This window comes from Dromiciops gliroides, chromosome 4, assembly GCF_019393635.1.
Source record: "Dromiciops gliroides isolate mDroGli1 chromosome 4, mDroGli1.pri, whole genome shotgun sequence".
NCBI classification, from domain to species: domain Eukaryota; kingdom Metazoa; phylum Chordata; class Mammalia; order Microbiotheria; family Microbiotheriidae; genus Dromiciops; species Dromiciops gliroides.
In genome coordinates, this window is record NC_057864.1 from 485,042,872 (window position 1) to 485,065,832 (window position 22,961).

General features: G+C 51.7%; 1 protein-coding gene across 4 annotated transcripts in view; it reads right to left on the reverse strand.

Annotated features, from left to right (window-relative positions):
• The window catches only part of ARMC9 (armadillo repeat containing 9), a 128,159-nt gene that overhangs the window by 59,798 nt on the left and 45,400 nt on the right, over positions 1-22,961 (reverse strand). For all 4 annotated transcript variants that reach the window (XM_043964291.1, XM_043964289.1, XM_043964288.1 and 1 more), the window contains 8 exons: positions 21,025-21,059; positions 15,052-15,163; positions 13,578-13,670; positions 6,236-6,326; positions 5,413-5,536; positions 3,166-3,305; positions 2,238-2,314; positions 2-76 (listed from right to left, as the gene is read on the reverse strand). In XM_043964291.1, coding sequence (XP_043820226.1) covers positions 2-76; positions 2,238-2,314; positions 3,166-3,305; positions 5,413-5,536; positions 6,236-6,326; positions 13,578-13,670; positions 15,052-15,163; positions 21,025-21,059 — 747 coding nt within the window. The remainder of the gene's footprint in view (position 1; positions 77-2,237; positions 2,315-3,165; positions 3,306-5,412; positions 5,537-6,235; positions 6,327-13,577; positions 13,671-15,051; positions 15,164-21,024; positions 21,060-22,961) is intronic.

The following is a 22,961-nucleotide window of genomic DNA, read 5'->3' on the forward strand; positions in this document are numbered from 1 at the left end:
CCATGGCTCTTGCTTCCTCCCGAATGGATGGTATGGACAGGATACTGTACAAGGCGCCATTCACGTACGGCTGAATCTGCAGGGAAAGCGATAAGCACACATTTCACCGAGTGTCCTGGGAGATCCTGGGAGACGAATGAGGCTCAGTGGCCTGGGGACAGCGTCGGGTCCATGTGAATGCCTTCCTGGACCGAGGGGAGCCACCGCGAGTGCTGGGCAGCGTGGCTCCCATTTCTGCCCCTGGGGCAGAGCGCTTCAGACAGACCCTGCAGAGCCCTCCTCAGGCCTTCTCTTCTTCATGATAAACAGACCCAGGCCTTCCCATGGATCCCCGGGGCACACAACCTCCTGGCTCTGTCTGCGGGAAGGACCGTGGGCGGAGGACCACGGGCGGTCTTCTCTTAGCCGTGCCCCATGCAGTGTGACACGACTGGGTCTGGGACCTCATGGCAGCGATGTGGCCGCCCTAAGCCCTGACGGCCCACCCGGGTCACTCTTGTCCCCTCCCGAGGCCCATGCCCTTCCCGTTCACTCCCAGAAGCACGCTGGCTGACCAGAGGTCATCCCTCACTTCCCACATATGTGACTGGCCCTTCTCGCTTTTCGGCCCCATCCCTTCTGACTGCTCCATGCTGGGATCTGCAGCCAGTCACCTGCATCTCACTATCATCCTTCAGGAACCAGAGGGTCCCAGGACTCGTGGTCATATAACCACCGTGGGATGAGCCCCACCTTCTTCCTGGACACTCCCCCCACCAAGGTCTCCCCAAACCTCCAGGGCCTCATCACAAGACCTGCCTCCTCCTCTTGTCCTTCAGCATGCACTCCCTTTCATCTTTTGGGAGGCAGCCGGTCCAGACCTTTTGGGTCTGGTACGTTATTTCCTCCATGCGGATGGGGGGGCTGATGCTGTGTTCTGCCCATGGCCAGCACAGGCCGGGCACACAGTGAGTGCTTAATCAATGCTGGTGACTGCTCGCACTGGTGTCACTACATTGCGGCTGGAGAGTGCGTTGTCTCCACAGGAGAATGAGCAGGGATACAGGTGCGAGCCCTCAACGTGCCTGGGGGTGCGTCCCATGCGCCCCGGCTCCTCACACACAGGCCGGGCACACAGTGAGTGCTTAATCAATGGTGGTGACTGCTCGCTGGCTCCCTTTGATGACGACTCAGCCTCCTGTGGCAGCGGTTTCTGGGCGCCTTGGGGCCACCTGAGCTCAAAGGGCCAAGGCCGGGGCCCACATGGCACACGCTCCACAGCGGAGTCAGTGCCATCTGCCTGGGGGTCTTTAGGAAGCACGGGATTTGAATGGAGCGAATGAGGCAGAGAAAGCCAAGTGAGGTGCCAGGACCAGACAACCAGTGCCCCACGCCCAGAGTCTCCCGAGCGGCTCAGGCCTGTGGCAGCGAGCCAGGCTTTCCTCCTGCACGGGCACCGAGGCTTCTTGCCTCCCGGGCAGTCACAGCCCAAGCCCAGTCTCTGGGGCTCCTCTCTTCCCCCGCTGGGGCAGCTGAGCCACCATTGTTGCAGGGTTTTGTGCGTACACTTCATTGCCTCTTTCCACTCTTCATGATCATGCCCGAGTTAGGACCGAAGTTCAGAGGGTTCATGACAAGTCTCCTTTCCACTTCTGGCTGGCTCCCGATGCCATCTTTGGTGGGACCCAAGGAGCCATGAGATGCCAACCTGACAAGGCAAAGCTCTCGGGGAGGGAGCCTTTGGGACGAGCTGTGTGGAGGCAGGCTCAGCCTGGCCAGCAGGTAAAAGCCCCTAACAGCTCCCACGATGCTTGGGGGAGAGGCCGTCTCCACAGGTTGTGAGGGGTCCCCACTCATGCTGGGCACAAGCGCACTTTGCTGACCTCCCGGGCCCTGAGATTCTGTGCATTCTCCTCAGCCTTCCGGCACCAAGGTGACCGATCTCTGGCCTCTGACCCTTTTCTTCTGTGGGATAACAAAGATGCCTCCTCCCGCACCAGAAGGATGCTGTGGCCCGCCTCAGGAGGCGGTGCATCCCTGGGAAGATGGGGTCTTCAGGCAGGGGCTGCGGGGCCAGCCGGTAAGGGGGCTGTCGAGAGGAGTGGGACTAGACAACGCGGCTCTAAGTGAGGGGAGGGCACGAGGCGGTGGGGACCGCCAACAGCTCGTTTTCTGAAGTGCCAGCAACTGTGCTTCTAAGAACATGCAATGGCGACCGCAAACCCAGCCCGGGCCCAAGACCAGTGACACCCCCTCACCTCGTGGTTCTCGTGACCCAGCAGATCCGAGAGGACTTTGAGAACGAGGCCAGCCACCTTTGCACACATGTTCTTACCTGCAAGAAAAGAGAAGAGATAAGACCCCAGCCCCAGAGGCCTCTGTGGCCACCAGAGCTCCCATTGAGACAGGAACACGTGGTGAGCCCCCATTCCTCTACCCCAGGTGGAAGAAGGCTCTGTGACTTGCTCAAGGTCTCAAGCTCTTAAATGTCAGGGTCAGGATTTGAACTCAGGTCTTACAAACTCTACATCCAACATGGACTCCACTGCGACCCCTAGCTGTGTCTCCTGGACATGCCGGCCCCACACAGGGACAATCACGGCCCTAATCTCTATGGAAATAGGCACCAAACACCAGTTGGAAGAGGAGCGGAAGGGAGTCAACATTTATATAGAGCTTTACGAACATCTCATTGGAGCCGCACAACAAACCCCATTTTACAGTCAAGGAAACTGAGGCAGAGGTTAACTGACTGGCCCAGGGCAACACTAAAGTCAGTGTCTGGGTCTGGATTTGAACTCAGGTCTTCCTGAGGCCAGGCCTGGTGCTTTCTCCCCTGCATCACCTGGGGGCCTCCAGCAGAAAGGTGGCCAGTTAATACTGAGCTGAAACCCTAATGAACAGTAAGCCAGCCAGGGGTAGCTTGTGGTTTCTCAGGCCGGCTGGTCTCAGACCTGGGGGCCCCTCATCTTACAGAGGAGGAGACTGAGGCCCAGAAGGAGCGATGGGGTGAAGAGAAGCGAGGAGGCGGGGTCCTGTGAGCCTCTTCAGGCGACCCCGGGGCTCTCGCCGATTAGACCCGCTACTGACAGAACAAGCGGGAACCTCGCGAGGCCGATGGCGGGCGGCACTGAGCCGTGGGCACGCCAGGTGACCCGCTCCGCCTGCCCCCAGGAGATGCCAGACCTGTACTACGCAGGCAGAGGTTCATGAGCAAGGCGACCGCGTACTCCAGGGTGTAGTCGGACAGGCAGTCAGGATCCTCGAGCACGTCGATAAGCCAGAAGATGAGGCCGTCCTGGATCATGGTGGACTGCAGAGTGCGCCTGCAACGGAAAACCCCGGGATGACTCGCACGGCCAGCACGGGCGCAAGGACGCAGTCAGAAGCCAGAACCGAGCCGGGCCCAAGACAGGCCTGGACAGAGACCAGGCTGGGAGCATAGAGGCGCGCAGGCCCGTCTCTCCAGAGAGGGCAGAGCTCAGGGCACCTCTCGGCCAGGCCCAGGATTCTGGGAGCCATTCGAGTGTAGGCGGCAGAAGCAAAAGTGGTTTCTACAGACACCCCCCTCCACTGGCCAATGTGGCCCCACTCTTGGAGGTCGGTCTTGAAAATGCCCCGACTTCCCCTCCCAGTCTCTCCATGCTTTGGTTTGCCTCACACAGCCGAGGGAAGCCGTGTGGCACAAGGGACAGAGGTCGGGGTCCAAGACAGCTTCAGAGCCTATCTCTGCCCCGCTCCAAGTCTCTGACCTTCCCCAAAGCCGAGGACCCGGGGGGCCTGCTGTGGTCTCCAGACTCAGAAAGACCAGAATGGGCGGCCAGGGTGCCCCCATGGCCCTGCTCTTGTCTCCGGGCACTAGGCAGAACGGGCAATTGGCAGGGAGCAATGGTTTTCCCTCCAGTGACACGCCCCACAGTCTAATGAGGTGCCCACTGAGGCTGGCACAGGGCAGGGCTGGCTCTGTTAGAATGCAGGGGTGAGGGGCTTTCTTTCCTCCTCATTTGTTCTCACTTTTTTTTTTTTTTTTTTGGTGAGGCAATTGGGGTTAAGTGACTTGCCCAGGGTCACACAGCTAGTAAGTGTTAAGTGTCTGAGGCTGGATTTGAACTCAGGTCCTCCAGGGCCAGTGCTTTACCCACTGCGCCATCTAGCTGCCCCTTGTTCTCACATTTTACAAGCTGCCATCCCCCTACCCTGCAGTTTCATTGGCTGTGCCCTGTGCCTGGCACTTTCTCCCTCAGGCCTCCCTCAAGACTCCATTCAAATCTCAGCTCTGCCGGCCGGCCCCTTCAATGCTAGCGCTTTCCCTCTGAGGGACTGGGCCTTTCTCTGGTACGGGCTCCCTAAAGCCAGACATGTTTTTGCCTTTCCTCACATCCCGTCCACTGAGCCCAGAACCTGGCACACAGAAAGTGTATAATAAATGCTTCTGCAGTGGGTGGCAGCCCCCTGAATTCCCTGGCACGAGAAAGGTCTGCCAGCCCAGTGCTGACTGTGACGTTACTGTGGTGTCTCCTTCCCGATGTCCTCAGAGCCCCCGGGCATCAGGGCTTCTTGGGGTCACTTTCCTCCGGTCTGCATCGTTTTGCTTCTAATGCCATGATGTCTCTGTGGGGAGATGCCCACTGAGCTCACCCCAATCTCCAGGACACGGAAGCTGAACCTCCGGCTTCTCAGGAGAGGGAGCGACTAGTCAGTGGATGTGCGTAAGGAGGAAGAGTTATTTCTTCACCTGTGATGCATCCCTGAGGCCTGAGAAAGCTCACCTCTTCTGTACGCACTCATGATGCGACTGTCACTTATCTCTTGTTTACAGAGGTGGAGGATGGCTGAGCGTGAAGAAGGGATGGCTGGGGGGAGAGCTGGGTGCTGCTGTATTCTGCCTGGGAAAACTGGCCAAGAATTCACCAAGAGCCATAAGCTCATGAATCCTCCATTCAGCCACTCTAGACAATAACAACCACCCACAAGGTTCTGTACGGCTCTTCCCTTACAACCCTCTGAACGTGGGTGTCACTCCAAGGAGGGTGCAGAAGTCACTGCTCCCAGAGAGCACACTTCAGTGACTGGAGCAGATATCGGACTGTGGAGATGGAAAAATCGAGCATTTCAAAGACCATCCAAGCCCACAGGGAAGCAGGATCAGTCGCCCCAAAGTTGAAAACAAGCGCTAAACTATTGCTGCAAAACGGCTGCTTCAAGCCTCCGAAGAGAAGCCGAGCTCGCCGGAAGGATGTAGCAGGTGGAGGAGTTGTCACCAATTCCTCTGTGACGCACGGCTGCCTCCCTGCCACTGGACAGACAGTGAGCAGACCAACAGCAAGAGAGCTTTAATCATCACCAAGAAGAAGAAATGCCGAGCGGCATCCTAGGGCCCTCGGTGGCAGCTGCAGCGGCCCCCTCCCATCCCGCCTGCCGCAGAGAACTCACCTGAGGCTGAATTTCTGCAGGGCCCCGAGCACATTCTCGCGGGTAAGCAAGTCCTTATCTTCATCTTTCAGCCTCTCCTCCAGCATCCGCAGGAGCTTGGTGTTCTGAGAGAGGTAGAGGCGACCTAGGACCATGGGGGTGAGAAGAGGGTCAGGCCTAACCCTAACCCCAGACCACCCCTCCACGGAAACTCTGCACTGCGTGAGCAGAGTCCCAGGAAGGGGGAGAGAGAGCCTGGGGTTGGTACTGACTTATGTGGCTTTGGGCAAGTCCCTCAACCATTCTGACCCTCCGTTTCCCCATTCATAAAGTGAGGTGAGAAGGACTTGCGTGACCTGCCCTTCCGGGAAGGCCGGGGGCACGGTGATGAGGCCAGCTCTCGGTCATCTCGAAAGAACGATGCCAGCATGGATCAACTTTCTGAAATAGCTGACTTAGGACATTTCAGAAGGCACCCCTTTGGAGGCTGGTGACTTCTGCCTGCCACCCCCATGTGCTCAAACCCAAACAATCTGCAGAAGTCAAGACGCCCCCTTCTAGGGGAGAGCTCTCTGCACCTGGGACCAGCAAGGATGTCCCAGGGTCGTCCCTGGGATCGATTCTTGGATCGACTTTGAGTTGAGGAGTGACACCCTCCCGGGGGAAAAGGAGCCAATGCCTGGAAAGCAGTTTGGGTGGGTAAGATGGGGTGGCCGAGTGCTGGCAGTGCCCTTCGAGCATCTTTCAGAAAGAGGCACGGAGAAAGGCAAAGCCTGTACCTGGCTAACAACAAGCCAGTGAAGTGCTTGCAGGCACGTGAGGTGAATAGGACCCCGACCCTCACCTTCTGACAGGGAGGCCAAGGCATTGATGAGCCGCGCCATGTACTGTCGGACCACGTCGTTCTTGGAATGCAGCAGCTGGAGCACGTTTCTCTGTAACAAAAAGGCCCAAACAAGAAACGCCCAAGGTAAAGAAAGCAGCACAGAGCCAGGAATAATCTCGAGTGCTGTCCTCTCCAAGTCTGTGCCTGAGGGCATCGTCACACACAGGTGCCACCATCCTCCCAGTCTCCTCGCTTCCTAACTTCGGTCCAGTATCCTTAGCTCCTCACACTGGCTCAATTGCTAAATCTTGCCCTTTTTACTTTCACAACACCCCAACGGCCTCTTAACCCGCCACCCTCCCTCTCCCTAGTCTTACCCATGCCCTATACCTCACAGGTCTAAACATGGCTCCCCTCTTCAACCTGTTCCAGTGGCTTCCTGTTATCTCTTGGACAGGACCCAGACTCTCCTGTTTAGCTTCAAAGCCCCCAGCACCTCGTCTCTAGTCTGTCTCTCTCCCTCTCACCAACTTGGACTCAGCAATCCACCCCGACAGGGCATCTCTCTGCTGTTCCCACCATGCCCTTCCCAGTCATCCCCTTGCCTAGGATGCCCTCGCTCCCTAGCTCTGCCTCACACAGGCCCCTCTCTTCCTTTATAAGGCAGCTCATTTTAATTTAATTAATTTTTTTTGCGAGGCAATGAGGGTTAAGTGACTTGCCCAGGGTCACACACAGCTAGCAAGTGTCAAGTGTCTGAGGCCATATTTGAACTCAGGTCCTCCTGAATCCAGGGCCAGTGCTTTATCCACTGAGTCACCGAGCTGCCCCCACAGCCCATCCTCTACATGGAGTGCACCCTATGCTGTATTTAAGGACCCTGCATAAGCCTATTTTTAATAGGCTTTAGCTTGATGCCGGGTCGACTTACACGAGCTTGTCTCCCTGCTGGAACGTTGTGGGCAACAGTTTCTTAGAATGTTTAGCTGCCTGGGGCTTTCATGGCCCACAGAGGGCAGCCGTTCCTCCAGAGAAGACATGGAGAGGGCCCGGGCCTCTCTGAAATCACCGTCCTGCCACCCCAGCCTTACTCATTTTGCTCCTCTTCACACGCCTAATGCTCAGGCCAAACTGGATAGCTCTGTGTCCCTCCAAGAAAACATCTGTCTCTGTATGTAGAAGCGCCCTCCTATTGGAATGCCCCCTCTCCTCCTCATTCGGCCTCATCCTGGAGCAGGCTTCTGTCCTCATCTGCCTTCAAGGCTCAGCTCCCATGCTGCCTCCTCCAAGAATCCTTCCCTCAATTCTCAGTGCTTCATGCCTCCTCCCTCCTCCAGAGACTTTACAGTTAGTTACAAGGCAGCTGAGAATTGTAATGGGTTGAGTGAGCCTGGAGTCAGGGAGACCTGAGTTTAAATTAGGTCTCAGAAACCTATTAGCTGTGTGACCCTGGTTGAGTCCCTTAACCTCTGTCTGCCTCAGCACCTACCTCACAGGTTTGTGGTGAGAACCAAGTAAAGTACTTGTAAACATTAGCAATTATTGTTGTTATTATCATCATTATTTTTTTTTTTTGGTGAGGCAATTGGGGCTAAGTGACTTGCCCAGGGTCACACAGCTAGTAAGTGTTAAGGGTCTGAGGCCATATTTGAACTCAGGTCCTCCTGAATCCAGGGCCGGTGCTCTATCCACTGCCTACCTAGCTGCCCCTATTATCATCATCATTCTTATCTGGGTATGTACTGTAACTCCCAATATGGTATAAGCTCCCAATGAATGGGGACTGTTCCCTTTCTGTGTATCTCTATCACTCAATCAACAAGCACTTATTAAGTGTCACTGTATGTCAGACAGAGCTATGGGCGAGGGGCATAGAGAGAACAAATAAGACATCCCCTCCTTCAGAAAGCTTCTGTTTTCCTGGGGAAGGCCACACACACACACACACACACACACACACACACACACACACACACACACACACACACAATTATGTGCAGGATAAAGACAGGCCAGACCTGAGCTCATTATATAGAAGGTGAGGAGACCCAAAAAGGTATCCCATCTGCTGGGACGGTGCACCTGGCAGGGGAGAGGGCTGGGGCAAAGGCGGGGACAAGAGACATGGGGGAGGATCAGAGGGGGGCCAGTCGGTGTGGGGAGGGGTCGGAGGGGTCGGGGCATCTGTGAAGGACTTTCAAGCGGCATTTACCTTTCACCCAGAGGTAACAGAGCCACAGGAAGCAATGGAGCTGGGGGATGTTGGGTCATACCTGCACCTTAGGAAGATCTCCTTGGGGCTTGTGGGGAGGCTGTGGGGAGGGGGAGAGACCTGAGGCTGGAGCCCAACGAGGGGTTGTATGATGCAGACCAGAGGCCTCAGAGGCTTGGACAAAGGAGGTGACTGACTCTAAGGTTAGAGGGGAAAGACATGATGGAGAGAGAAGCAACAGAACCAAGATGCAAGGGGTGGGGAGGGGAGGGGGGGTACAGGCCAAGGCAGCATCCTGGTTATGAAAAAGACTGACGGGGAGAGAGGGCGAGTGTCCTCAACAGATAAAGGGACGTTTGAAAGGGGGAAGAGAATGAGCCTACTCTGGGCACGTCGAGTTTGAGACGTTCCTGGAAAGTCCAGGTGGGGATGTGTAGCCAGGAGATCATAGGAGACCCTGGAGAGTGTGGGGGAGGCTGGGAAGAGACTGGGGGGTCTGGAAGCAAAGAGAGCGGTAGAGAAGGGGGAAGAGATGCGGCACAACGGCCCAAAGGGGGGCTGGAAGGAGGGGGAGCCCCAGGCGTCTCTGCAGACCAGAAGGAGCCAGCGGAGGAGAGACCAAAGATGACAGAAAGGAGAGAACAGTCAGTGGGGCGGCTTCCAAAGAAACAGGAAGGGACGGGATCGACAGCACAACTGGCCGGGACCGGCCTTGACCACGCTACCTCCTCCCTGGACAAGGAGGCAGACGCCTCTGCTTCTCACGCAGGCAGGATGGGGAGCTGGGGCCTGTTTAAAGGCTTCAGGAGAGGTAGAGAGCAGGGGAGCCAAGGGCCGTCTGCCCCAGGACATGGGGAAGGGGAGCCGCCAGGGCACATGCAAACCCAGAGGAGGCCCCTGGGACGTGCTGGGGAATCCAACCTGACCTAGTCTTTATCCTCACCACCACCTCCAGGCACCTGATCCTTATCTGCCCTCCCAATTATCCCAATTATCGGCTCCTCTGTACCAGCTGAGGCACCGACAAGTCACTGAACCTGTTTGCCTCAGCTCCTTCTCTGTAGAAATGGGGAGAATCACAGTGGCTTCCTCCCAAGGGGTTGTGACAGAGTATCTGTCACATGATTCCTGACCCTACATAAAAACTTTGTTGCTCCCTGTGGGTCACGTGCAGTTTATCAAGGTCCTTCCTAAAATGTGGCGCCCAGAATTGAACCCAGTACCCCACTTGTGGTCTGGAAGCACAGAAGGAAGAATCTTTGCGCCCCAGCTCTGGGCACTAAACCTCTCCATGCAGTGTGAGGCTGCGATAGCTCTTGGAGAAGGACGTCACCTCTCTCCCACCTTCTCAAGCTGCTTGAAGGGAGGGGGGAGTCTGATTTATGGGGCTGAGACCAGAGTGGGGGGTACAGAAGGGGAGGGGGCGAGAATCCTTGGCCGGGACCAATGATGTCACAAGAGGGATGCCCTGGCAGTGAGTGAGGCAGAGCCGCACACACAAAGTCCTCGAGCCTCACTCTCTCCTCCAGAGTCGTCATTGTCCAGTGGCACGACAAAAGTCAGGATGACGGCATGACCTCGGTCTCAGTGTGTCTGAGGCAACACCCATTAGTGACCAAACGATGGGTCTGGGAGGAGCTCTGCAGAGGAGGCCTGGGAGGGGAGATGACACGATGACGGAGGTGGCTGGGGATCACTGGAGGATGATTTCAGTCTGGAGAGAAGGGGTGGGGGCAGAGCCAACATCGAGGGTGCCAGTCTCAGAGACTTTAATGTCTTAGTAGCCCTTAGGCCCAGGCTGGGCTGGATAACTTTGGAGGATTCTAATATAAATGGTATCTAAGCTCTAAGGACTGGCTGGACTATTGACTCCCTCCAGAGCTGTCATTTTTACCCTGGGGGCACCCCCCATTACCAGGGTCTGTGGACCCTGCATCCAGTCAGCCCAGCCAAGGGGGTGTTTGTAGAGTCTCTGTGTTTAGTAAAAGGATTTTTTAATTGTTTAAATGATGTGCCCAGTCATGAACTTGCACCTGGGGCCAGAGTGTGCCTTGCCTAAGACAAGCAGCAGGCAGAGAGTTGGGGTCAGTGGAAGAAAGTTAGCTCTGGGAAGTGGAAGGGATGCGCAGGTGCCCTGGAGGTCTTCCAAGAGTCTGTTGTCAGGTGCAGTGTGGAGGGGGTCAGGGAGAGGGCAGACTTCATGGGGTCCTTTCCAGCTCTGAGATGCCCTGGCATCGTGGCCTGCTCCTCATCCTGCTTGGCCTCGCTAAAGCTTCGGACGCTGCTGGCCGTTCCTCCTGGACAGTGTGGCCTCTCGCTGGGTGACCTTCTCAGGGCCCTCAATCCCATGCCGATCTTGCCTAAGCCTTAGGGTGCCATCCTAGGCCTTCTCTTTTTGTAAGCGTGGCTCTCATTGATGCCCTTATCTGTCGCCATCCCCAGGCGCTTTCCCTGCTGAATGCTTTCCACACAGTGAGCAGCCGCAGGGACATTTCTGTCTGGACATCCCATCAGCAGCTATCTCTGCCCCAGGCAGATCTCCTTCCATTCCTGCTAACTCTCCTCCTGCAAACCCCACAGTGGGCCCAGTCCAGGGCTACTCTCGCCTCCTCTGTCTCCCTCACCAGCCCACGGTGGCCGAGTCTTCAGGACTCCCTGGGTCCTGCATGGGGCCTTGCCTCTCTTCTCTAATAGCCACAGGCCAAGCTCAGGCCCTCACACCCTCTCTAGACCCTTACACTCCCCTCCTAACAGGCCTCTCCGCTGCCAGTCGCTCCTTCCACTGGGTTCCAACCTCCCTTGCCTGGAAGACTGCGCTGGCCCCACCCATGTCTGAACACTAGTCCCAGCACCCCCTGCTGGGCGGTCCTCTTCCTCCAAGCCTCCCCCATACCCCCTAGACAAGCCTTTCCTGATGTTCTAGGCTGCTCCCTCTGCTCCCTCCTCAGGTCGCCTGCTTCCTTCTGTGCCCCTGTGACGTCCTTCAGCAGAACCTGGGGCGGGGTAGGGAGGGGAGGCTGCCTGTCTTTGTATGTCTAGGCCTTGTACTTTCTTCCTTCAGGTCCATTCCTCAGGGTGGGGCAGTCTTGGTGTGGAAAGGCCCTCTACCAATACAGATCAACAGAGAGTCTGTAACAGAGAGCCTGAGTCTCTCATAGGTTAAGCGATTTGTCGAGGGTCACAGGGATTAAATTTCTAAATAAACACCCCATAATGAGGAGAAGCTGCATTGATTCATCAGCTCAGTTTAAAAGCCTGATTTTTTTGACCCAGGCTGCTGACTCAGTCGCTCTGACGTCCTCTGTGATCAGAGACAAGTCGTGCATGTGTCAGGGAGAGCTCCCGACCTCCCAGGTCACACTGGTGCCCACACGGAACTGAACGCTTTCCTCCACAGGGAGCCAGACAACCAGAAAAGGGCAAGGCTTTCACTGGGAAATGGACCAATGGTCTGGCCTCTTGAGCAACCAAGTGATCAAAGCCACAACACAAATAGTAAACAAAGAGCCAGGGCCACCTTGGCCTTCCCACCAACAGCGATCACACAGCTCCAGACTGTTCCCGATACCACCACCCTTGGGCCCTGGGCCAATCCAGCACCCGTCTGGGCCTCTTTCTTCTCTCTATGGACACAGAAGCGTGATCCCAGCTCAGGACAATGGGCATCATTAGCAAAGGGACACAGTCGGGCAACTGTCCCCTCAGCCATCAGCTGGAAGGCAGAGGACAAAGCTGGGCAATGTGACCTTCAGCAAAGAGCCTGGGCTCCCAGCCTTGCCTGTGAGGTATGGGCGCAAGCACGCGCATGCGCACGCGTGCACACACACAGAGTCAGACACACACACAAAGACAGAGAGACAGACACATAGAGACAGAGACACACACACAGACAGATACACACACAGAAAGGCAGACGCACACATAGACACAGAGAGAGAAAGACACACAGAAACACAGACGGACACACAGACACACACAGAAACAGACACATAGAGACACAGACACACACACACACAGAGACAAAGAGACACACACACAGAAACACAGACCAACACATAGACACCCATAGACACAGACACAGACACGGAGACACAGACACACATAGACACAGGCACACACAGAGAAAGACACACAAACAGACACAGAGACACAGACACATACAGAGTCAGACACACACACAGAAACACAGAGACATACACAGAGACAGACACACACACAAAGACATGGACATACACATGGAGAAGGGGGCAGCTAGGTGGCACAGTGGATAGAGTACCGGCCCTGGATTCAGGAGGACCTGAGTTCAAATCTGGCCTCAGACACTTTACACTTACTAGCTGTGTGACCCTAGGCAAGTCACTTAACCCCAATTGCATCACAAAACACCGCCCCCCAAACAAAACAAAATAAAAACAAAAACACATGGAGACACAGACACACACACACAGACAGACAGACGCATAGAGACAGAGAGACAGAGAGACAGACACAGACACACAGACAAACACAGATAGACACAGACACACATGGAGACACAGACACACACAGAGTCAGACACACACATGGAGACACAGACACACACAGAGACGCACACACATACACATACAGAGACACAGACACACACACACAGAGGCTGGGTGACCCTGGGCAGATCACTGCCTCTGAACAGAGCAGGGGCTGACCTGCATCGCCAGTGGGGCCTTTCTTGCCCAGAAAGCCCTCTCCTAATGGAGTCACGGGGCCGCCCAATTACAAAAAGACCCCAGACACTAATCACGGCCTTGGCAGCTGTTCCCCAAAGCAGACATTCACTGTCTGCTGTCTCCCGCAGGCGCCCCTCTTCTCTGCAGGTAGCTAAGGCCTGATTCAGGCCTAACACCTCACAGCATCTGATCGGCCAGGGTCCAACCCAGGCCGTCTGTGAAGCGCAGACCTGCCACTCACAGCCTCGTGGCCGGGAGAGCGCAGGTCACAGGGTGAATGGGGGCCAAAGCTGTGGGTTGGCCTCTGGCATGTTGTCTCTGCTCCTTCCACACAGATTCTGTTTAAAGCTGGTCCAAGCGCCCCCTCTAAAGCCACCACCGGCCCCAAGAGTGCTTCCCACAAAGGAGGGCCAGGCTGGGGTGCCAGCATGGAGGTGACACACACCTGGTTGTTGCTCTGACAATCCAACAGGTCGTTGCTGATGTAGGCCTGCAATACGGTCTCCCTTTGTTCTCCAGGATGAGACGTGGTCAGACGCTAGGAAGGAAGAGAAGAAGGGACAAATCCAAAGTCATTCTTTCATATGGTGGAAAGGGCCTAGGCCAGAGAAAGAATCAATCACTGCGCACTTATTAGGCACCTACTGTGTGCTGAGCAGGTTCCAGGGACTCAAGAGCTTGCATTCTGATAGGGGCATGTGTTCCTAAGAATGACCAAGAGAGCCAGGGCCAGAGGGCCAAGGCAGAGGGGTGGGGGAGGGTATGGAACCCGAGTCGAGTCCTGATGGGAGAGAGGCTGTGGACAGACAGAACAGGCCTATGGGAAGACAGCTGCAAACCAAGGGAAGCAGGGGAGCGGCCACCATGTGTATTCAGAGGATGGTGCGGAGCTAGGCTGGCTGAAAACAAGTGTGCATGGAGCGCCAGGATGTCAGGGCCAGACCTGCACCCCACCCCCTGGTATCTCCACACTGCACGGCTTCCTCTTGGCCTCCACCCTTCCTCTCCCCCTAGTCAGAAGCTTGGACCATACCCCTGGACCCCGAGGTTCTGACGGATGGGCTTTCCACTCATCTTATGGGCAGCTGGTGACACAGTTGATAGGGATGAGTTCAAATCTGACCTCAGGTACATACTAGCTGAGTGACCTTGGGCAAGTCACTTCACCACTATCTACCTCAGCTCCTCATCTGTAAAATGGGGGTGATGATAGCACCTCCCTCCCAGGGTTGTGAGGATGAAAGGGGATATTTGTAAAGCACTTTGCAAACCATAAAGCAGTATGTAAATTTTAATTATTATTCTTGTGCTAATTACAGTAATATTAGGATCATGCTAGAATTCAGGCCTCTACATATCTCTAGGCCATGCCCATCCCCCACCCCCACCTCCACCTTTGTGTGTTCTCTTTCCTCCTTCCTCTTTCCCTCCCTCGTCTGTCTGTCTGTCTGTCTCTCTCTCTCCCCCACTTCCTTTCTCTGTCTCTCAGACTGTCCCACTGTACCCCCCCCCCCCACTCTCTCACTCCATATCTAGCCAGCCGGCTGGCTTTCTAACATTTATCTACCAGGAGCTGGAGCCGGGTCTAGACTGTGGAAGCCTTTAGCTCTCTCAGGAAGGAGGCTTCCTCTCCATGGTGCCCTAAAAGCAGAAACATCAGCCTTTGATGCAGAGAGGATCAGCCCCCACGGGCCCCAGGTGGCACTGATGGTAAACGTCCCTATTGCCACGTGCTCTTAGCAGAAGGCACTTAATGACTGAAGGCTTCTCGAGTCTCATTTCTACAAGGACATTCGCTGCTTCCTAGTTTCTACCCCATGTCAGCTCCTGTCAAATTGGCCAGAGAAAACCCCACTGCCACTTCAAAGGAATGGGCCCAGAGGGACCCAGGAGGCGGCCCAGCAGACACACACACATACCCATCGCAGAGCCTGCAGCAAAAAGGCCTTCAATCGGTCGTTCCCAAAGGTCAGATCTTTCTTCAATTTCTCATAATCCAGGGAGGGCAGCAATGGGATCTCCTTCAGCTTCCTGCTCAGCACAAGGTAAGAGGAAAAGGAAAAAGGGTCCTTGGTAGAGCACCTTGCTTAACGACTCCCCAAATTTGGGGGGGGGGAAGCCAGCAGCGGGCACTTGGCCCAAGCTATGGTCCAAGAAACCCTCTGATGTGCCTAGGGAGGGGTGTCCTGCCTCTGCTCCAAGCCTCCTATGGAAAGGGAGCCCAGCTAGCCCAAAGCCTCCCCCTCACCTGGGCCAGCTACCCACACCAAGCCTCAATTCCATCGGCCAATGCTCCCCCATCCTGACCCCACCCCACATCCTCTCTTCTCCCAGCTATGCCTCCCAGGCTTCCATCAGTTGATTCTCCCATGATACCCTGGCTGACCTCCCCTGCATCCTCTCCAGCTCATCACAGTCCCCAGGCTGTCACCAGCCCCTACACAACAAACACCTTGGCTCAAAAGGGCCACAGAACGTGCAGATTTCACACTTTACAAATGTTATCTCACTGGCCAGCACGACAATCCTGTGAAAAACAGCCTCTTTTTACCCCCCATTTGACAGGCAAGGAGACTGAGGCAGGCAGAGTTTGAGGGGGTCTGTTCAGGGTCACCCAGTTGCTATAGGAGGCGTATTTGAGCTCAGGTCTTCCTGACCCATGATCACTTGAAAATATGAAGTGACTGCTGATGCTGATGGAGGGAGATGATGGTCCAGGAGTGGACCTTTCTGATATCTTCCCATCTCCTACAATGCCTGTCCATGACCTCCAGTGATCACACAGTGATGGGTACAGGCCTATCTATCCCTTCAGAAGCAGCAAGGGCTATCCTTCAATTTGGGGAGGGAGCAAAGACTTTCAGAAACCTTTAATGTTAATGTCTTAGAATATGTTACTGGAAAGGTAGATTGCCCTCCATGGGGATTTTCAATTTTGGGGGGGGGTTTCTCTCATGTTATTTATTTTTAAATTCAATTTTCCAAATTCTCTTTTTCCCCCTCCCCCATCTATTTAGAAAGTAAAAAAAAGCAGCCCATCATAAATATGCACAGTCATGCCAAACAACTTTCCACATTAGCAAAGAAGGGAGGAAGGAAGGAAAAGAGAGAGAAAAGAAAACAGGCTTCAGTTTGTGCCCTAAGTTGATCCACTCTCTGTCAGAAGGTGGACAGCATGTTTCATCATGAATCCTTTGGAATTGTGGGGGATCATTGTGTTGCTCAGGATTACTGAGTCTTGCACAGTTGGTGGCATCACAATTATTGTTCCTGTTCCAATATTAGTGGACTCCTGCTTCTGCTCCCTCAGCTTTGCACCACTTCTCAGGTTTTTCCCAGGGTACCACCCCCCTCATCATTTCTTGTAGCACACTAATTTTCTATCACAGCTTGTTCAGCCATTTCCCAATTGATGGACATCCCTTCAGTTTCCAATTCTTTGCCACCACAAAAAGAGATGCTATAAATATTTGTATATATCTAGTCATTTCCCTTTTTCTTTGATCTCTTTGGGATACAGACCTAGTAGTGGTACCGCTGGGCCGGAGGGTATCCACAGCCAAATTTGTACATTTTAGAAACGAGAACTTTATCAGAGAAACTTGCTACAAAAGTTTCCCCCCATTTCCTGCCTTTCTTATAAAATTAGATGCATTGGTTTTGTTTGTGCAAAACCTTTTTAGTTTTGTGTAATCAAAGTTATCCATTTTACTTCCTGTGACTGTCAATATCTTGTTTGGTCAAGAATTCTTCCCCTTCCCACAGATCTAACAGGTAACTTCTTCTAAGCTTCCTTTGTTTGCTTATGATATTGCCCTTTTTATATAATTCGTGCACCCATCTTGAGCTGCTCTTGGAATAAGGTGTACAATATTGGTCTGTACCTAGTTTCTGCCTGACTACTTTCCAATTTTCCCAAGTTTTTGTCAGAAAGTGAGTTTTTGCCCCAATAGCTGAGATCTTTGGGTTTGTCAAAGTTAGTGCTTCTATATTGTATGTGTCTAATCTACTCTGCTGATCAGTCTTTTTATTTCTTACCCAGCACCAAAGTGTTTCGGCAATTACAACTATGTAATACAGTCTAAGATCTGGTACTGCTAGGCCCTATTCTTTCCCCTTTATTTACCATTGATTCTCTCAATATTTTTGACCTTTTGTTCTTCCAAATGAATTCTGTTATTTTTTTCTAGCTCTATAAAGTAATTCTTTGGTAGTTTGATTGGTATGGCACTGAATAAGTAAATTAATTTAGGTGGCACTGTCATTTTTACTGTATTGGCTCAGCCCACCCACAAGCACTTAATATTATTTAGATCTGTCTTTGCGTAAAGTATCTTATAGTATTGATAGAGATCCTATGTGTGTCTTAGCAGGTAGACTCCCCAGCATTTTATACTGTCTGTAGTTATTTTAAGTGGAATTTTTTCTATCTCTTCTTCCTAGATTTTGTTGGTAACCTACAGAAATGCTGCTCATTTGTGTAGGTTTATTTTATATCCTGAAACTCTGCTGAATTTAATTGTTTCCATTCATTTTTTAGTTGATTCTCTAAGGGAATGACCACAGTATTTGACAATCCTAAAGAGCCAAGCCTCTGATGGGAAAAATAGAAAACAGCATGGCAGAAACTAGGCATAGACCAACATCATACACCATATCCCAAGATAAGGTCAAAATGGGTACATGGTTTGGACATAAAGGGTGATACCACAGGCAAATTAGGAGAATAAGGAATAGTTTATCTGTCACATCTATGGAGAAGGGAAGTAGTTCTGACCAAACAAGAGATAGGGAGCATTACAAAATATAAAATGGATAATTTTGATTATATTAAATCAAAAAATTTCACACAAACAAAACCAAATGCAACCGAGATTAGAAGGAAAGCAGAAAGTTGAGAACTAATTTTTACAGTCAATGTTTCTGATAAAAACCTCATTTCTCAAATATATAGAGAACTCAGTCAAATTTATAAGAATATAAGTCATTCCAGGGCGGCTAGGTGGTGCAGTAGATAGAGCACCGGCCCTGGAGTCAGGAGTACCTGAGTTCAAATCTGGCCTCAGACACTTGACACTTACTAGCTGTGTGACCCTGGGCAAGTCACTTAACCCCCATTGCCCCGCCAAAAAAAAAAAAAATATATATATATATATATATATATATAAATATATATATATATATATATAAGTCACTCCCCAATTGATAAATGGTCAAAATACACGAAGAGGCAGTTTTCAGATGAAGATAGCAAAACTATCTATAGTCATATGGAAATGTTCTCAGTCACTGATGATTAGAGAAATGAAAATGAAAACAACTCTGAAGTAACGCCTCACATCTGTCAGACTGGCTAATATGACAAAAACAGAAAAAGAGAAATGCTCACGAGGATATGGGAAAAAGGGTATACTAATGCACTGCTGGGAGACTTGTGAACTGATCCAACCAATCTGGAGAGTTATTTGGAATGATGCCCAAAGGGCAATTAAACTGTGAATAGCCTTTGATAGGTCTGTATCCCAAAGAGATGATAAAAAAGGGAAAAGAATTCACATGCACAAAAATATAGCAGCTCTTTTTGTGGTGGCAAAGAATTAGAAATTGAGGGGAGGGGCGGCTAGGTGGCGCAGTGGATAAAGCACCGGCCCTGGATTCAGGAGTTCCTGAGTTCAAATCCGGCCTCAGACACTTGACACTTACTAGCCGTGTGACCTTGGGCAAGTCACTTAAGCCCCATTGCCCCGCAAAAAAAAAAAAAAAAAAAAAAAAATTGAGGGGAAGCCCATCAATTGGGGAATGGCTAAACAAGTTGTGGTATATAAATGTAATAGAATACTATTGTGTTATAAGAATTGAACAGAAGGTGCATTTCAGAAAAACTTGGAAAGACTTACATGGAACGGATGCAAAGTTAAATGAACAGAACCAGAATACTGTACAATGATCAACTATGAATGATTTAGCTCTTCTCAGCAATACAATGATCCGAGATAATTCCAAGGATCTCATGATGGAAAATGCTTTCCACATCCAAAGAAAGAACTGATGGAGTCTGAATGCAGATAGAAGCAGACTATTTTCACTTTTGTGGGTTTTTTTCCCCTTTTGGTCTCTTTATTCTTTTACAACATGACTAATATGGAAATATGTTTTATATGATTGCACATTACATAACCATGTAATTAGAAAAAATAAAATACTATTTGAAAAAATTCACAGGCAGTTTAGTAGGGTTGTGCTTATGGACTAGAGAGGGTAGGACTTAAGAGTCAGGAAAGGCCCAAGTTCAAATTTGGACTCAGACCCTTATTAGCTACGTGTCCTTAAGCGAGTCGCCTAATCTCTCCCAACTTCAGTTTTTCATCTGTAAGATGTGGAAGACAATAATAGTGCCTCTCCCAAGGTTATCATGTATAGATGTGTGTATAAACACACGCATGTATATCCTCAGACACAACAGGTGCTCAAGTCTGCTTGGTTTTTCCTGTGGGCCACATTAGGCTGAATTCTTGTGCGTGGCTGTGGGTCTCATTTGAGAGCCTAGGCAATGGTCAGGGCAAGTGAGGGTAACCAGGCAGAGGGAGAGGGCTTCCCTCATCAAACCAAAGGGGCGGAAAAGGTCTCAGACTTTTTTATTGCCCCAGAAAGGTGATAAAGAGAGAATATCAATACCCCCACACACACAGCCGGCATTCCCACCTAGATGTCTATCTGATTTATAAGCACAATCTCCACATTGAGGAAGGGCATCCTCGATCAGGACATGTCAAGGGCCCTGGCAGAGGATCTCCCGAGCCAAAGGCCCTGTCTTCACCATCACCCGGCAGATAGAACGTTACAGAGGACACAAGTTTCTTTATGCTTACTGGACACTGACTATTGTCTCAGCGGTGCCCAAGGCCGGCTGAAGGCTCTCTTCCAACAAAGTCTTGCATGCATACATCAGAATTATACATGATTCCTTGAAAGATATCAGAAAAGATAGCTCTAATTTCTAATATCAAACAAGTTACTACACAGGGACACACACCTGTGTCTGCCAAGGTGCTCACCACTGCCAGGCTGCAGTCAGTCACCTTCTCCCAAGACTCTGAACAGGTGGCCAGTAACCCAGTGTCTGCTTTTAGGTCTCAGTAACAGGAATCGGTGTCCCCACATTCTGTGGGGGGACACCTCTACCCATTAGGAAGTCTTTCCTTTTCCCTAAATTGGCCCAACCAGAACCTGTCTTTGGGGGTACAAATTGTGCTCTCTGGAGCTACAGACTGAGTAGAATCCCCCCTTCTCCAGATCAGTGGTTTAGAAAAAACTTCCCAAACTCTGTTTTCTGCACTGGGTGTGTGGTCCTTTCATACCTTCAAACACTAACAATGTCCAAGCAGCAATCTCTCCATCAGTAAGTGTTTTTTAAGTGCCTGGTGTGTGCCAAGAATTGTGCTAGGGGCTGGGCTAGGTGCAATCGACTTTACTGCTACTTGAAGGGACCACTGACAGAGGGGCACCAGGGCCTCCCTGGTCCCACACCTGTCCTTGCTTTCTCAGGCCTTGGGGTTGGGTCATTGCCTTTCTTTGCCTGCTGACAGCATGAGGCTCCCAGGGAAGACTACCTAAGCTCTCCTCCCCATTGGAGCTTTCTCATCCCGCCCTTAAGCTATGACTAGGCACAAAGAGCCCCCAAACCAGACCTCTGCCCCTATGCTGGTTTGTCCAGCGGCACCCACAGGTGTTCCTGTGAGTTCTGAAAGCACAGACTAGAGCACTCAAGCTAAGAAATATGCGGTGAGGGGTGGGCTTATAGTCTGAGCTCTTCAGGAGCCTCATGGGCTGTTTTGACATAGAATCTCCTCTAATAAAACCACTCAGGAAAGATTTTGGAAAGAACTACTTACACCGGTGCCAAGGAGGCTCTTAACATGGTGGAAGCCTGGGAAAAGACAACAAAAGAGAGCAAGTTAGCATGAACAGAAATGAAACAAATACAAAGGACTAAGGACCCAAAGGGCTAAGGGGCTTGAAGCTTTAATAATTTAAAAAACTCCCCCCCAAGACTCTGGGCATTCTGCACAGTCAGCCAACCAGTGATTCTCTCATTCATCAGCCCACCAGAGATTTCACCCAAAGATTCCCCTAATTCCAGGACTCACCATCCCCAGAGGGGAGCAACAAGACAAGCAACATGATGAGTTATGTTCATCATGATTCAGTGAAAGAAAGTGAGCGAAGTCCCCCTAGTGAAACACCATCTTTTGCAAACTCTGATTTAATATGAGAGAAGCTACGAATCTGGGGGTGGAAAACACAATTGTATTTCAATCTATTCTTTCTTCAATCTTCCTGAGCTTTAAGAGAGAGGTAAGAGCTTTACTCTATCAAATTAAGTCTGTTATCTTATTTCTGTGAATTGCTACTACTAGCCACCTTTACAACATCTCCTGGTTGGAGGATAAAACTACAAGTATTTTAAATCAATACCATAAATACCTCTTAGGCCTCTATTGGATGCAGGCAGGGCAATGCTTTTGGTGCTGAGGGAGATATGGAGTTTAGATGAGGCCTGGCCCTGACTCTGGTGTGTGGGGGATGTTTTACTATGGAGTAGGGCTATATTACACGTACACAAATAATTATACAAAAATAAAACCTCATCAATGCCTAAGAAAGGCATAAGCAAAGTGCTACAGAAGACCTGAGATAGGAAAAGTTTGTATTGATAGGAGATTTGGGAAGACTTTGAGGGAAAGGTCATACTGGAGTTGAAAAGTGGAATTCGGTAGGTGGGCCGGAGGAAAGTACTTCAGACATCAGAACAATGGGCTCAAGGGCACATGGGCAGGAGGTGGGCTCTTGGGAAGGACATGGCCAAGTGGGAGAGTAGGGGAGGGAGAGGCCAAGGCAAGGGAGGAGGGAAGGGCCAGGAGAATGTGACATCCGGGCTCCCCAAAAGTGAGCTACAGCACAGAATGCTACAGACAGTTAAGGAGAGGCCGGGAGAGAAGCCAGAGGATTTGGTGACTTTGGGGAAGTGAATTTTCATAGCATGAGCAAGTGAGGGGCCAGCTGAAAAGGAGTTATGAGCGAGTAGGAGGGAAGGCAGTGGAACACCCCTGGGCCTGGGTTCAAACCAAGCCTCAGGAATTTACTAGCTGGGTCTCTTGACCTTTGACTGTCTTAGTCTCCCCCAAATGAAAAATGGAGATTAAAAACAGCACCTAAAAAAACCCAAAAAAATCCCAGCACCTGCCTCCCAGAGCTGTGGTGAGGACCAAATGAGCTGCGTGGCCCATGTCTGGCACACAGCAGGCACTTAATAAATGCTCATTCCCTTCCCCTTTAGATAGAGATGACTTTTTAAAAGAAGTTTGGTCCTGAAGGGGAGGGGAGAGATGGGACAAGTTTGATGGGATAGTGACTGTCTTTCTCAGCATGTTTGTAGGTTGGTGAGAAAAGGCAATGGGAAGGGACGCGAGGAACGAGATTTTTTAAGACCTGCTGACATTTAGGCGGCATTTTCCAGTCTCTTGCACAGCATCCACGCAGATGTTCATTCGACAGAACTCTGGAGTTTGAAAAGGACCTCAAAGGTCCGACTGGAATCCGGACGAGAATCTCCTCTATGTCGCCCCAAACAAACCATCAGCGAGGCTGTGTCTGAAACCCCCCAGTGAGTGTGGCCGAGGAAGCCCCTGCCCGCCCAGGCTGCCCACGCCAGGTCCGGCCACTTCTCCAGCCATCCGAGCCTCCTTCCCCAGCCTCCTAGCCCCACCTCTGTTACCCATGGGGCACCTGGCTGTTCCGAGGTTCCTACCTGCCTGGGGGCCAGTGGGTC